General features: G+C 40.4%; 1 protein-coding gene across 4 annotated transcripts in view; it reads left to right on the top strand.

Moving 5' to 3' along the window:
* LOC116398537 (kinesin-associated protein 3-like) overlaps positions 1-14,692 on the top strand; it is a 21,795-nt gene extending 7,103 nt beyond the window's left edge. The window contains exons 8-21 of one of the 4 annotated variants that reach the window (XM_031874908.1): positions 76-174; positions 818-996; positions 2,802-2,964; positions 3,124-3,224; positions 4,129-4,237; positions 4,721-4,833; positions 5,007-5,172; positions 6,263-6,388; positions 8,383-8,481; positions 8,632-8,717; positions 9,418-9,571; positions 9,687-9,864; positions 10,049-10,134; positions 12,404-12,487. In XM_031874908.1, coding sequence (XP_031730768.1) covers positions 76-174; positions 818-996; positions 2,802-2,964; positions 3,124-3,224; positions 4,129-4,237; positions 4,721-4,833; positions 5,007-5,172; positions 6,263-6,388; positions 8,383-8,481; positions 8,632-8,717; positions 9,418-9,571; positions 9,687-9,864; positions 10,049-10,097 — 1,622 coding nt within the window. In that variant the 3' untranslated portion in view covers positions 10,098-10,134; positions 12,404-12,487. Of the gene's footprint in view, positions 1-75; positions 175-817; positions 997-2,801; positions 2,965-3,123; positions 3,225-4,128; positions 4,238-4,720; positions 4,834-5,006; positions 5,173-6,262; positions 6,389-8,382; positions 8,482-8,631; positions 8,718-9,417; positions 9,572-9,686; positions 9,865-10,048; positions 10,139-12,403 lie in introns of all 4 variants that reach the window. The other 3 variants (XM_031874909.1, XM_031874911.1, XM_031874910.1) reach the window with 3 other exon arrangements.
* The last annotated feature ends 1,871 nt before the right edge of the window (positions 14,693-16,563 follow it).

The raw sequence follows: 16,563 nt of genomic DNA on the forward strand, positions 1-16,563 counted from the left end.
TGTGTGTGTGTGTGTGTGTGTGTGTGTGTGTGTGTGTGTGTGTGTGTTCTCCTTCCTTAACACTGGTTTGTGTACGCGAGTCGGCACCAGAGAACGGCTCTCTGAGAAGAGACCAGGACAAAGCTGTGAGGAAATACCATGGCCTTCTGTCCAAACAGGAGCAGCTGCTCAGAGGTGGGCTGGCCCTTTAACACTCAACCATTGTGCTGGTGCAAGAGCTGGTGTTTTTCTTTGCTGCCCCGTGAATGCAGTGTTGGTGCAAAATTGTGAAATCCAAATAAAAGCTTGGTTGGCTGTTTATTTTTCCGTTAAAAATTCCATAATAACCATTCAGCACATTGTAATTCAAGTGGTACACCGGGGTCGGCAGTTAACAAAAAAGACAAAATACAGCCATTATCCTGCAGCTCCGAGCACACGTCTTTGTAAGCGCTTCAAACAGTAACCCGTAGTCACTAATGGCAAACATCCTCCCGATCATGATCGTGATCCCGCTGCTAGTTCTATGAGAATCACAATGATATTCTCTTTGCAAACGTGTGGGCCTTTAAAGATCCTTTAAAGATCAGAGAAGCATTTCAGAGACGGAGAGAAAGTGTTGCTAATAGTTTAGCCTCTAATCCTTTGGCTACGGTTAGCAAAAGGCTAAACTATTGGCAACATTTTCTCTCCATTTCTGGAAGACACTGATTTTCCGACTCTCTTTTTGATAAGTTCCTTGTTTGGGTTGCTCTGCAGTGGGCGGTTGTTGCTATTGCTGGAATAGCAACTCTCTCCCTTTTCCTTCTCTCCTTCTTTCCCTCTGACTGTCTCTCAGTGTCTCTTTACCTCCTGCTGAACCTTGCTGAGGACACGAGGACGGAGTTAAAGATGAGGAATAAAAACATCGTTGTTCTGCTCGTCAAAGTCCTTGAGCGGGATGACGAGGAGCTGCTGGTCCTGGTGGTTTCCTTCCTCAAAAAACTGTCCATCTTCCTGGAGAACAAGAATGATATGGTGAGCGTAGATGTTCTTTAGAATTCGTCCTGTCAGCCCAGATCAATGCAGCGAGGAGAGACAGAGAGAAAACCTGGATATCGTTTTACGTATTCATTTACACTGAGACCCAGCGCTGTTGAGTCATTGCCAGAGTGTCACTACAAGAGTCTACAAATGAGGTCATTGACTTGTTAAACCATGAACCAAGTAACAAAGTGCATTTCCTCATATCAACCTCAAAATGACAGATCCAATACAAAAATAAATCACCAACAGGGGGAGCAGTATTATGGACTGAATATTGCTTTTGTAAAGCAGTAACCAAAGGTGGGGGGGCAATAGAAAGTGCTTTGAATTAGTAAATGGCAGATGGACTTTGCTGGTATACTACAGATTCTAGGTGTAGCAGCAGGGGAGGAGAGCTCCAGGGCACAGAGCTTCAGCACCCTTACTGGCATGCCTCCTCTTTCTCGGTTTGATTGTCGGTGGACACTGTACCAAATCAATGCGGCCTTTTCACCCACATCAACGTCATGAACACGATTACCATCCATTTGACCCTTTGTTTTCAACCATACAAAGGGGTTTTCATACGGCGTAAATAAAGCATTTAACTTTTACATTCTTTGTGTAAACCTTTTTAGGTAAATCTAATTTGAAGACTCTTATTTATTAATCTTGTGAAGGGTTCATTGCATGGATGGAATATGGTCTCATAAAAGTATAAAATGCAAGTCTCCTTCAAAAAAGAATTCCAAGGCCCATTCTAGGGTTTGTGTAAAATTGAAATGCCTCTATTCTAGATGGCAAACATGTATGAAAAATGTTTTCGATATTATAGATTTTCTCCAAATGATATAAACACGGAACACCTGAAGGCTCCAAAGAGCACCTGTGTGTGGGATCACCACAGAGATCCATCTCCTAACTGGTCTCTTACTTTGAACTAAAGCACCCAATGCATTGAGATGTCTCTGTTAGTGCTTTTGTGTGCACACATTGTTGATGTCCACGTGCTTGTTAAGGGAGCAGCGGTTCCACCTCTTCGGGTCTCTCTGTTTGCAGCACGATCCGTGATTGTGATGCTCGGCGAACAGCAGATCTTGATCGTCACTGTTTAGTTGCGATACATAATTCCTTCAGAAGAGGCTTTTGGACCGAATGTTAACACACTGTTTGTTTTGGTCAGTAATGTACGTGTGGCTCCGCTATAGATTCCATTAAAGGCTCTTTGGATACTCTGTTTTCACCACTAATTGTCAAAAAGCCAAAGTAAGTCAGAAATTCCCATCTATTTATTTTCTAAACTCTAACAAAAGTATCTCTCAAAATAACAACACCACCTTTACAATGCGTCACGGTCAACAACCATAGACCTCGCTGTCTGTCACAGTATCAGTTAGTCCTACTGTACTCTGAAGTAGACTACCATGTCGATTAACTGGGTCACCCAGTGGCCACCATTGAGATTTCTCTCAACACCTGGTTTCCAGCAGTTCAGATCTTGGTCTTGCAGAAGTGACCAGGTCAGTTATTGTTGGGAGGGTGGGTCTTGGGTAACACCCAGTGAGGTCTTTACTCTTTGAAATGTTTGCCTGGTGTCCATTTTGCTGAATTCCTGTTCAAGTTTGTATCCGAGTTTGGCTTCAAGGATACGACGAGGGAAGCAGTGTTTTTGCATTTAAAGTTCCCTCAAGCTGTAATTGTTTAATCCAGGATTTAATTTGGGATTTTTTTCTTAATGTCGAAACTAAATGTGTGGTGGTGAAGTAGTCTGTGATCACAGAGCCCCATCAAATAGTGTCTGTGTTGATAATTTTCAGGCTGAGGTGGATACTGTGGAGAGATTGGCTTGTCTGGTCCCCTGTGACCATGAAGACCTGTTGAACCTGACTCTGCGTCTGCTGCTCAACCTCTCCTTTGACTCTGGACTCCGAGCCAAGATGGTGGAAGTTGGACTGTTACCTAAATTAACGGCTTTGTTGGGTAACACTAACGTATACTTTATATACTGTCTATATTGCATGTACAGTACAATATACTGTATTCACAGTACAGTAGCCATGTGAAGAAGTTTTTGCATAATATCTTAAGATGGTAGTGTTACTTATTTTCCCATTTTAAGATTTGTTTGTCGTCATGCAGGTGATGAGAACAATCGTCAGGTTGCCATGCGTATCCTGTATCACATCAGCATCGACGACCGCTTTAAGGGCATGTTTGTTTACACTGACTGCATACCTCAGGTACGATGTCATCATGTGAAAATAACTTTAAATCAAACTTCAAGGAGTAATATGTAACACTGACTAGCGTTTAAGATGGTAAATGGACTGTACTTGTATATTTCTTTTCTAGTCTTCCGACACTCAAAGCACTTTCACACTACATGTCATCGTTCCCCCATTCACATCCTGATGACAGGAGCTACCATGTAAGGTGCCACCTGCACCTTACATGCACCTAACTAACATTCATACACCGCAGGAACAGCCTGCGGGAGCAATTTTGGAGTTAAGTTTCTTGCTCAAGGACACATCGACCTGCGACTAGCGGAGCCGGGGATCGAACCGCCGATCCTCTGATTGAAGGACGACCCTGCTCTCCACTTAGCCACAGGGGGTACTGCAGGCACATTTTAAAGTGTTGGAGAGAGTTGCCCCCCCCCCCCCCCAGTGCAAGCTGGACGAACGGAATTTGAACACATCATTGATTCAGTCACAAAAATGTAATAAAGTTCTAAAACAGGTATATGGTTTAGATAAACAGGGCATGAGTTACGTTTCTCAAGTACTCGATGTGGACGTCAGTATGTGTTCAACGTAACGTTACAGAGTTATCTCTGTTGCTTCCATGGCAACAGCACGCTGTGTTTGTTTGCCAATTTGTTTCATACCTGGCAACCCGAGGTGCCGAGATGGGCAGTGGGTGGGGTCACACAGGGCAAAACAAAAACAGAAGTTCGGCACCGGAATGGAAATTTGTTGTTGTAGAAGCCAGAATTTCAACTTAATCTCTGAGGACATATCATGGTGATTTAATATAGTAAATATTTGACATGTTGTTAAATGAATATGAACTGTTAACCTCAACATTTACATTGACTTTGATAGTTCTAGAGTTACAGGTGAAACTGGTGTGTGTGTCAAGCTAATGCAGATGCTGTATGAGCACGGTGAGGAGGAAACCGAAGCTGAGCTCATCTCCATCTGCATCAACCTGGCTGCAAACAAAAGGAACGCACAGCTCATGTGTGAAGGTATATCTATCCGAGCTGCATGTACTGCAGGTTTTTTCCCCACTTAAGCTTTTGTTTTGGTGGGGGATTCTTTCCTTTTCTGAGGCAAATTTGTGATTTTTGGGCTGTATATGTTAGTTGACTTGAATTTAATTTTAAGGCCAGATAATGGCTCACTATCTCTGCAAAATCCTCCAAATTCCATAAACTTTCTCCACGGGTAGAGCTTGTATTTCATGCTATTTGTAGAAGCAGATTGCATAGGATTGTTTCTGACTCAAGTGATCTAAACATTTACAATAACTCCATGGTGTTGTTAAGTCCAAAAGTCAAGAGAGATAGAAGTAGTCATTTCCTCATTGTTTTTATCAAAATATTCTGCTTCAATCCATATTTGTTGGTGGTCGGGTGGGTACACAACCCAGTTTGGTTGTTTGTGATTTTTGGACAAACAATTCTTTTGTTTCACTGAACAAGAGTCTCTGTTTGTGTCTCCGTCTGTAGGAAATGGGTTGAAGATGCTGATGAAGAGAGCTCTGAAGCTGAAAGACTGCCTCCTGATGAAGATGATCAGAAACATCTCTCAACATGACGGACAGACCAAACCAGTGTTCATAGTGAGTTATACATGCACAAGAAAAAGATCCCAAAAGGTTTATGAATAACTGAAGTTTTGAACAAGTATTGTTGGTATTGGTATAAGTATCAGTATAACTGTTAGTGGTAGTAGTGCAAGCAGGAGGAGCAGTCTTTTATTTTAGGAATAATGTCTCCTGTCTGCGTCTGTTAGGACTATGTTGGTGACCTGGCAGCAGAGATCCGGGCAGAGGAAGAGGAGGAGTGGCTTCTGGAGTGTCTCGGGACGCTGGCCAACCTCACCATCCCTGACCTGGACTGGGAGTTGGTGCTGAAGGAGTACAACCTGGTACCCTACCTCAAAGACAGACTTAAACCAGGTGCGGCTTACATTTAGAGAATACGCATGAGGCTGAGATATCAACTTCAGATTTAACTTAACCCTTAACTATAATGTGCACCAGTTTTAGGGCCCAACTGATGGAGCCACACTTTTAGTAAAGTTATTTTTGCATTGGCATATACATGTATGCAGCATATACTGTATGCAAAAAACCCCTCTATCTTTCATTGGCTGCAGTGTATGTATATTATTGCAATTTTAATTTATAGTTTAATAAATGAAATAAATCATTTTATTTACAGTGAAACTTCAGAATTTACTGATATCATATATTCCCTGTTATTAGGGAATATATACCGGACATCTTCTTTATACATTCAGAGCTCCTATTGAGGTCTTGAATGAAGCTTTGAATGTCTGACGTTATCAATAAAAGTACTCCTATTGGAATAAAGTGTTTCATCGGATTAAATGACATAGGTTTTTTATCAACTCAACTTTCTATAATGAATATAATTAATGCATGTTGTTTTTGAAAGGCTAAACCAATATGGATTGAAGCGGTATATTTAGATAGTTAGATTAAAAACATATTGTGAATTTTGGAAATGATTACAATGCAGCCACCACTGGAATCTAATTCTACAAATAGTATAGTAATACTAATAATATAAGTGTAGCCTGATCTTTATCTGCAACTGTGCAGAAATGAATAAATGAATAAATATGCTAAAACAAATCTGTGCAGCATGTGAATATTGATTTAGAATTCAAATGCCAACGCTATGAATGAAGCTTCAAATCTCTTCTGTGTAGCCCTAATTGTTCCTGTCATCTAAAGTTTAGTATTCGAGTGTAAAATATCCTACCTCAGACATATTTTTCTCACAACTCTAAAGATACATCATCTGACATAATATCATTGGGTTTTTATTGGTCCAAATGTCCCGAACACAGCAAAATAAGAAGGAAAGAGAAAACCCAGGCAGAGTGCAGGGTCTCTTTAAATAGAGACACCACACAGAGAAATTATTGTTGTATCAGTCTATACATTGTCTTTTAGGAAATTGTTGCATATTATACCCTTTTTAATAAAGTTACATCTTCTAGAATCGTTTGTGTTCCAGGCTCAGCAGAGGATGACCTCATCCTGGAGGTGGTGATTATGATCGGAACAGTTTCCATGGATGACGCCTGTGCTGCCATGTTGGCGAAATCTGGCATTATTCCTGCCCTTATCGAGCTGCTGAATGGTAACACACACACACACACGTTTACGCACCCTTTTGAGATTTAGAATTTTCCGATGCTCTCTGATGTTAAAGTCTTCAAGATTCAATAATTGATCCCCAAATCAGCCGCAGTAACAACAAAACATATAATCTGACAGCTAACAAGGAAAGGAAAGCTGCCAAAATAACAGGAGAGTAACTAGACTATAGTGCAGTTAATACGACCGCTGAAGCATTTGGTTTGCAGGATGAGTGCTGCTGTAGAAACGACGTGTTCTGGTCTTACATTAAAACCTGTTACCATCTGTGAATCTGTGAAAGTTGACAATGGTTAAATACGTTGTAGATAACCATATATCGACATGGATAAGCTGCCGTTCGAAAAACGAACACATAGTTTATCGTAGGCTAGGCATTTTGCCTGGTGACTACGAGTATTCAAAAGCGCTTTTACGCAGACTTACCCTTAGTAAACTGTGTAAAATATTAATTTTCTGTCGTATTGTTATCAAATCTGAACTTCTACTAGGTACTATGACTTCATGCTATGGTACCATTGTGTTTTCCAGCTAATAAGTCCTAGCCATAGTTAACTGCAGGCATCTGTTGGCCAAAAAAAATCCAGGCGGAAATAAAAACCTTCTGTTTCAGTGTGTTGTAAACTCTATAGCTCAACTGTTTGTGAAGAAACTTCAGAGTGTTACCTTTCAATAGAGACTAAAACCATACATGTACTCCCAATGGTTCAATAAGAGCTGTCAGTTTACCTTGGGTACGCCTTGGATAGGCGTTTGAGGCAAATTTTACAGGAGTGATAAGAGGTTTTAAGCTGTCTTTAAATCAGAGGTAGCCAACACGGTGCCTGCAGGGACCACGTGAGTCGCCCGCAAGGCATGTTCTAAAAATAGCACTAGTATGAAGGCAAATAACTGTCAAAATCCGAGAGTGCAAATAAGATCCACGCACGCGCGTGTGTGTAGAGGTCCCGCGCGTGCAAATTAAACAGCAGCGCGCATATATTATTTTGACAAGTGCTTTCACATTACGCCGCGCAGGATATCTCTGCTCGTGCGAGCAATATTGCAGCCTGCGAGGAGAAAACCATGCTTTTGCGTGCGAGGGGCGTGGCCTAGCGCGGGACTACATCACTGCTCTTCTGCTCGCAAAACCTTCACCTGCTCGCTCGCGAGTAGTTTTTCTTTGTGACACTGAGTGGGCGGACCCAGTCACCATTGTATAACTACATTTAATTGGTTACAATCCTCGTCTTTGGATTGGCCAGATATCCCTCGAATATCAATCTTACATAACTGATAATTCGTATAAACATGGGACAGAGTTCATGATTTCTTCAAAAATGTTACAAAGGTAGTGGTTAGTACAAACGAGACAGGATGTGAGGATATGACAGTTAATGATTTCCTAAAAAATGTTAGAAGTGATAATTTGTGCAAAAATATAACGGGTGTGATTTTGAACAAAATACACGGACATCAGTTAATAATTATTGTGAGGAATAATTAACATTGCCATGTGATCAGACAGTATCTTCACATATATTATTATTATTAAAAGGTGATCTGTGCAACTTTGTTATTCAGGAAGTTTGTATCAAACAAGTAGCCCTTCGTACTACTCAGTGCCCTTGAAGTAGCTCTCTGTTTCAAAGGGGTTGGTGACCCCTGGATTAAAAGAACAGTCTTCTGGATGATGGTGAGGAAGGGTGTCTTCCCATCTCAGGGAGAAGGAGATTGTAGTTTTGTTGTTTGTTTGTTGACGACCAGTAGTAGTTCTTTAATTTAGGTACAGATGTACCTGTTTCACAGAGGTCTGATTAAAATAAATCACTTTTCTTTTGTTTGAATGAAATAACCCAATGACATCAAGGTCAATTTTTTGTTTATTTACTTTTGACAGTGATGTTTTGAAGGGCACACACAGAGACAGATATCACACCTCATATAGAAAATAATGATGTCCTGCTTTCCAAATGTTCTTCTGTTTGCTGAATGCAGCCCAACAGGAGGACGATGAGTTTGTGTGCCAGATCGTCTACGTCTTCTATCAGATGGTGTTTCACCAAGCTACACGAGACGTCATCATCAAAGACACCCGTATCCTTCCCACACTGCACTCTGTCTACCCCAAATTTACACACAAATGAGAATCTCGTGGCTGGCTTTACAGCTGCTGAAGTTGAAGTGAGACAGGTTTACACACTGTAAAACCACCCAAAGAATGTCTTTCTTTAATGGTCTCTGTAGAGGCTCCAGCCTACCTGATAGACCTGATGCATGACAAGAATGCTGAGATCCGAAAAGTGTGCGACAACACCCTCGATATTATTGCTGTAAGTGAACGCTTTGCTGATGCACTCACATGGAAGCAACCTGAACTAGCTAAAGGGACACATTAGGCTTGGGCGGGATCTGTTTTTTTCATACATGCAAGGTTACAAGGTTACTTTATTTGTCATTGTACAAGAGGGTCACACAACGAAATGCAGATTGTAGTCCCAGTCTGCTACATAACAAAACACAAAAAATATATATTATATATGGAGAGTGGAGGATGAGTTAAGGAGTCTCACAGCCAGAGGAAAGAAGCCGTTCTGAAGTCTGGTGGTTCATCAGCTGATACTTGTGTATCTCTCTCCAGACAGCAGCAGGTTAACAGGTTGTAGCTATGGTGGGTTTTGTCTTTTAATATCCTTTAGCTCTTAGCAGGCTCCTCTTCTCACCAATATCACTGATGCTTATGGGTATGATATTTTGATCACCTGCTGTAGAGCTGTCCTGTCTCGTGCACATCCCATGATAGTTTGTAATGTTTCCAGTCAGGATGCTTTCTGTTGCCCCTTTGTACAAGTTGACAAGAACGTGGTACAAGAAGTTTGCGTTCTTAAGTTTCCTAAAGAAACACAGCATTTATGAGTTTTCTTCACCAGATGGAGATGTGTGATGACCATGTCAGGTTTTTTGTGATTCTCAGGAACTTAGGCTACAGTAGGTTGTTCTCTAATTGATTTCCTTTTTTCCTTCATCCTCCAGGAGTACGATGAGGAGTGGGGGAGGAAAATTCAGTCTGAGAAGTTCCGTTTCCATAACAACCAGTGGTTGGAGATGGTCGAGAGTCGCCAGGCTGACGAGTCTGAACCGTATCTCTACGATAATGATGAGAGGACTGATCTATTCTACAGCGCAGGTACACACACAAGCAAAACACTGGTCCGTGCACGGAAAAGAGACATGCTGGTCATTTCATCTTGACCATGAAAAGCAACTTATCTCTGATCTTGATCTTGTCACGGTACCAACAGGTCAGTACCAACAGATCATTGCGCTGGTTTCAGTACATGTGTTTATGAGCAAAGTGTGTTTGAAAGTTGACACCGGAAGTGAGCAGCACAAAGCGTCTGTCCACGTCTTCCACACTGACCAGCAGCAGCACAGACGGCAGCTGACCGATATCAGAAATAGAAGCTGCAGTGTTTTGAGGTATTTTACTGTTTACTGTGGTAACATTAAGAAAAGATGATGATGATTTTGGTTTAGTATGAGGTGTAAGCACTATATTTAACCCCAAGGAGCATGGGAAGAAGCTATGGTGTGTGTGTGTGTGTGTGTGTGTGTGTGTGTGTGTGTGTGTGTGTGTTTTATCCTTATGTGTTTGTGTCTTTAGATGGAATAACTCCTGCAGACGGTTCAGTCAGCCCAGATTTCTTCAATGACCTACAGGCTCAAAATGGAGACGTGCACCATACCAGGGTGAGTTAACTCACTCCAGGAACATGAGCTGTCTCACTGAACGTCTAGACCGCTTATTCAGAGCAAAAACAAATGAGTCCTGTCTTCCCTCCTTTTACTGAGCTGATTTAATGGTCTGCCTCCTCGAGATTTACTTTGTAAATAATTCAACTGTATATTGATTGGTGCTGAAAATCAACCTCAATTCATAAATCATATTCCAGAACGAGACCAAAAGCCGTATGTGCAGTGTTAATAGCATAGTTATGTTATACCGGCTAGGGATTTCGCCATAACCATGGTTACATAACATCACAGTTTTCTTAACCGTAAGAATTGTAGAAGCTACAATATCTATGGTGTGCTGATTCCTGTCTGTGACACGGTTTCTGTGTGCAGTGAGCTCTCCTCTCGTGCGAGTCACACAGCACATTGGTGTGCGATGGTGGGTTTTGTGTTTCACTCAACTAAAGATTTGAAGAGAAGAGCTGTGAAAATGTCAGAGGAAACCGACATTCAACAAAGAATACTTTAGAGCAGGGGTCTTCAAGGTTTTTCAGGCCAAGGACCCCCAAACTGATAGAGAGATGGAGCAGGGACCCCCGACTATATATATTGTATAAAATTGTGTTTTACAGTATATTGAACTGGGCCTAGTGCCATGTATAAACATACCTCTTTATTGTGCATTCAATACTAAGCTATTCAAACAATACACAGGTTCATATATTCATGTTTTTATTTTAAACATGTGCAAGGTACAGTGAGTAGGGGGGCCGAGCCACTGCCATTTATAAACATACCTTGTCAGCTGATACCAATTCCAATATCAACATTGTCTGTCAATAGCATGATAATCATGCATGCAAGCTATTCAAATTGACGTTTTTATTTTAAACATAAATGTGGAAATGAAAATGAGTGATGACCTATTAGTGCCACTGCCATGCATAAACATACCTGTTATCTTGCATACAATACTGAACTATTACAATAATGGACAGATTCATGTTTGGGGAAAAAAAAAATAAAAATGAATTGTCTAATCAACCAAAAACTTCGTGGACCCCCTGTTGAAGACCTCTGCTTTACACAGTTTAACCATCATGATGTGAAATTAAGTCTTATTCAGTAAAAATATGCAATCAGGAGATCGGCATCAATGCTTTCTAGTTGCTGATCCCTGACAATGTAACACTGTGAAGTACTGTGAGCAGCAGGAGGAGGAGCTAACGGAGGTGCCATTGGTTCATTGTGATGCGCTCATTCTCCATTCTGTGAAAAAGAGCATTGGTAGAAGGTCAATTATGACGTTATCATGATCATTAAAGTTGCTAATAATTGAGATTTTTTTCATCAATAAAAATACATATAGATGACTTTCACAAAGTAAAATTATATAGTTGATATTATAATAATTATAGATATCTTAGTGTGACGGCCCTGCCTCTAACAGCAGTCATGGCTGATTGACGGATGCACCTGGTCATTGAGCATAAAGCCCTGCTCCAGTGTTGCTCTGGGCGCGGGTTGTCTGGTATACATGGAGTGATCGCTGCCGGTTATGTTTGGTTTTGCTGACAACACACACACTTTATCACACATGCATCCACGTTGACATTACTGATGTTACTGACTGACACACTTCATAAAGTTAACTATTTCTTTATTTGGTTAAAATAAACACTTTACGTAACCATCATCTGTTGTGTCTTTGCCGCATTTGTCATAGCCTAGGAGCCAGGTTGTGACACTTAGTTCAAATATTAAGATTAATAATTGTGAAAATCTTGACAATACTCAAAATATCAAAATGTTCATATCGTGACATCCCTAATCCCGACCTGTTCAGTCTCTTTTTCAAGTAGTGTTGCTGTATTTACAGCTTGCTGCTCAGCAAAGACCTCTGATTTCTGTTATTTAACTGAAGAAGAAAAGCCTACAGCTTTCATATTAAAGACTGTGGATGTCAGTGGGACATCACGGTGATACAGTATATCACCCAACCCCAAACAATCAGGTCAGCGATCTTGTTGTCGAAGGTGACCTGTGACCTGTAAAGAGCAGACTACAGGCATTCATTATGTTTTACAATATCAGACTCTGCACACAAACGCACAAATACATCACTTCAATCTAACTTCACAGAGAACATAGAGGGCAAAACAGCATCACCGATCAAATGTTCTGGATTTGGTCAAAACAAAAATACACAGAATTCATCAGAGTCTGTCTGTACCGAGCCCGTTTGTACTGGTACTGTGTTCATTCGACCGGCTTTGTTTTCCAGAGATGGCAGCGATGTCTTCGACCAGACCAGCTCATCACCCGGACGACCAGCTACCGCCTACGGCTTCAGACCTGATGAACAGCCCTTCTATCAGTACACATAGACACACACAGGACGTCCTGTCATCTTAGACCCATTCCCCATCCACCTCCTGCATGTCCACCACCATTCCACATCTTCAGATCCAATTTCACTGCTAGAATCCCTCATGACTGAAGGCTTTACGTTGCTATAGTTAGACATTGACCATAAAGGCTGAAACACTACCACTGCAGATGTTCAACGAGTTATTACATTAGTCACCTTTCATTACTCATTTCAACCATTCACCATTATGTAAAAGGAGTACCGGTAGTCTTCCTTACACACTGGCTACCGTCTTCTTATAGTGACTTCCCAGTGGGTCAGCTTTTAATTTAATGTGAAGAGACTTAACATTTCTAATATATGTTTGTAAGTTTTTGCATGTTTTTCCTATGTAATAATGAATATTGCTTCTTCAAATCCACTGAAAGAAACGATTAGTCAAATGTTACATTTTCCTGTTTGAGACCCAACAGTTTGACTCCTCTATCACTATGTCTACGTGCTAACCTACAATATGCTGTTGAATACAAGAAGAATCTGTGGGATTATTGTAACTCACCACTGTTCCGAGGGCTGACTTTCCTTTGATGAGGAAAGTATAACCACAGATTGAGCAGCAGCGTTAGGACACGGGGTCAAATTCAAGATGAAAATTCAAAAAAGCAAACTCGGTGTGAAAGTGGCTCAAAACTGTTGCCTCAAAATTGAAGCTTAGCACCAGCATATGGCTCCTCCTGGTGCCCACCGCTCAGTGTGCTGTATATTTTACTGATGTCAACCCATAACATTTCCAACAATGCAGTATGTCACTCCATAATAACATGATGTAAGTGATCTGTCACTAGCCCTAACCCAAACACCAAGCCCCCAGGAAGCCTTTGAAGATTTTCATCGTGGTCAAACCGTGGAAGTACAACTTCTGGGTCCGTCATGTGATACCTCTGGGCCCAAAAAGCCCTTCCCCATAGACTTACACTGGGAAAGAGACATTTATAAGTTTTAAACATCTTCCCAGTACAAACCCTTATGTAGCCCTCATTTAAATCAGTATGTCCTACAAGTTGTAAAATGCACTAATAGCTGAAACCAGATGTATTCTTCCTCCGTTCATGTGAATGAGCCCGAGGCCGAGCAGCTGGCAGGATGAATTGCATGAAACACTAGTGCGCTTGCTTTATGGGAAAATGGATGTGGAAGGTCTGGCTAATTCTATTCTCTAATTCTGTCCAGCTGATCTTTGTGGATGGAGTCAGTTGCAGACTTGCATGTTCGGTTGGATGGTGCACTGTGTCCTCCTCTTAAATGTCTAATGACAAAAGTCAAAATTAATTAAAAAAAGATCGATGCAATCATCTCTAGAATTTCATTCCATGTTTTTATCCTACGCAATAGTCTGCTTCAATCCATATTTGTTGGTGTTTAGCCTTTCAAAATCCTTTTCACTGTGGTCAGAAACTCTTTACTCTCCAGAACACACCTGCTTTACCGTTGTGGTCTGGCAGCAATCTAATGGCACCATAAATGACATTTATACAACCACAATAACACAAAATCAGACATATGCTAGCATGTTGTAACCTTTTTGATACGCTACAAGAATGTGGTGAGGCATAGAGAAAGCAAGACAACGAGAGACTGAATATACAGCAAAATTCAAAGCTTTGCTTAATTGAATATGGTTGTGCTATTGTTGACACGTCTCGTCATATTGCCCAGGCCTAATGTGGATCTTATTATTCTGCGCATCCTGTTCTGACATAATGAATGTCAACATTATTGGTATGATTTTTATGTGACAAGTATAATTTTAAAAAATTGTGACTCGATTCTCGCCAATTTAAATCCCAGTTTGGTTAAGTGAATAAATAATGTACCCTCAAGCAGGGCTCCTACTGCTAGACAACAGAGCATGTCTGAATGTATACATGTGAATCAGAGTAGTATAGATTCTTTTTCTTTTTTTTTTTTTTATTAACCACATGCAGTGTTACTTATAGGCATATTTGCACATATAGTTTTGATGCATGGTTATGTTTTGTTTTTTATTGTTTAAATTATTGTTAATCTGTATATTGTGTTTTTTACAATAGTACTTAAAAAGACACTGTAAACATAGTACTGGACTATACATACACTCCATCTCTCTCACTGTCTTTCATCCTCAGGTTCTTTAATAATAAATAAATCCCACATTTCATAAGACACATGACTTTTGTTCACAATGACATAATGGGCCCCGTGGACTTTTCTTGGACAAGCATTGTTTTGTGTTTCGCACCAAAAGTTCTGTATGTAACTTAAAGGTGCTCAGTATGGAGTTTAGGGCGTACCTGTGGTTGATGGATCGCTCCGCACGGCTTTCAAAAGCACCAACAGTGCAAACGGCAACGGTGCTGACATCATTGAAATTCAGATTAGTAGTTATTACAGTAAAAGTACAGGTGCTGGTATACTATCATTGTATTCCAAAAGTCTTAAAGAAAGCAAGTGAAGCCTTGGAGGTTAAAGAGTCACTGCCCGCCCGGAACGCTCCAAGAAGAAAAGCAAACGCACCTGCAAAAAAACAAATCAATTCATTGATCAACATCACATCTGGCAATCTATCGGTTGGGGAATTTTGACAGGGTTTTTGAACAAAGACGATCCAAGAGCAGAGGAGATATCTGAAGATATTTCACTAGCACACAGAAAGCAGCCAAAGTGTGAGGCTAAAGCTGGAGCGCAGGAAACAGTCATACACTTTGAGCGGCAATCCAAGCACAAGCAGGGGCTTTAGGTTTGAAGGGAGAGCATTACAAAATCTGAAGTGGAATCAATGAGTCATGCTCTCAAATTGAAAGAACATGCTCTTGGATAAAGATAGGAGAATAGCTCCATAGCGCTGACAGACGCAGGTATGTCACTTTATAGCAACACACAGACCTAGGACATTTGTTTTACACTTTCAATTTAACACTTTGATGTGTGTTACATGACGTTGAATCTGTGATGTTTTCATACATGATTATCATGCTGTTTGTGACTCAGAGATTTGTCCTTTGAGTGTTGTTGCTTATTGTTTTCTGAATTTGTGGAGTACGTTCTCCTTTTACAGGTCATTATTTGACAAAAGGGGAAATACACAAGCAAGAACAGCATCCTAGCTCGAGCCATGCACCACAGCGCATAACAGAAGATGGAGAAACCCACGAAATGAACGTTACAGCTTCAATCGTGTGTCTGAAAACTCAGAAAGAATCACTTTGATATAAAAATATATATTGACTGAATGATTATTTTGTCTGTGATAGATTTAGATATTAAACATATTTATGGTACAGAGAATGTTAACTCAAAGGTCCACTTACTGGAGCTCAAAGCTTTCAAACTCAACTTGCGGTCTTTGTCTTTATGAACATTAATGCTCAGAAATGACAAACGAAATCAGTTAATACTTCTAATCTTCAAAAAAACGTTCATACCATTTGAAAGCTATTGGATGAAAGAAAGACGCTCTTCAGATGCTCTAAGAGAAATGCAAGTGTTTTGAGTCGTTGGACCTATTTGATGCTAAATATGTCGGGCTCAAGGTGCTTCTTCTTTTTGATATCTAAATGCCTCTATTTCTGTCAGAGTTATGACCAAGAAAAAATAATGGGACACTAAGTGAGGTCATAATTATGATACATTAAGTCAAAGCTATGATAAAATATAAAGTCCAAAAATGTACTCACACAAGATAATATTTACGAACTATCTCATTATTTTACACATTGTGAGTCAAATTTCAACTTTCTAAGTCAAAATGTTAATTTATTATCTCATAATTTTGACTTTGTATCTCATGCTTTTACAGTTTTTCTCAATTGCTAAAACACTAAAACCCATTGGCTGAACAAAGTTCTCAGTTGCCTGAACTCATTTAGCTAATTGTGCAGTCTGTTGTCAATACCTTAAACTATTTCACATGGTAAAACACAATTTGCAGATCTCACTTAGACTTTTCAGCAAAACTCTAAACACATTCTCAGTCTCAAAACACATTCTGCACTCTAATGCACATGTCATCCATACTGGTAAACACAAGTGGCAAC

This window comes from Anarrhichthys ocellatus, unplaced genomic scaffold, assembly GCF_004355925.1.
Source record: "Anarrhichthys ocellatus isolate YVR2014 unplaced genomic scaffold, GSC_Weel_1.0 scaffold85, whole genome shotgun sequence".
In the NCBI taxonomy this organism is placed as follows: Eukaryota; Metazoa; Chordata; class Actinopteri; order Perciformes; family Anarhichadidae; genus Anarrhichthys; species Anarrhichthys ocellatus.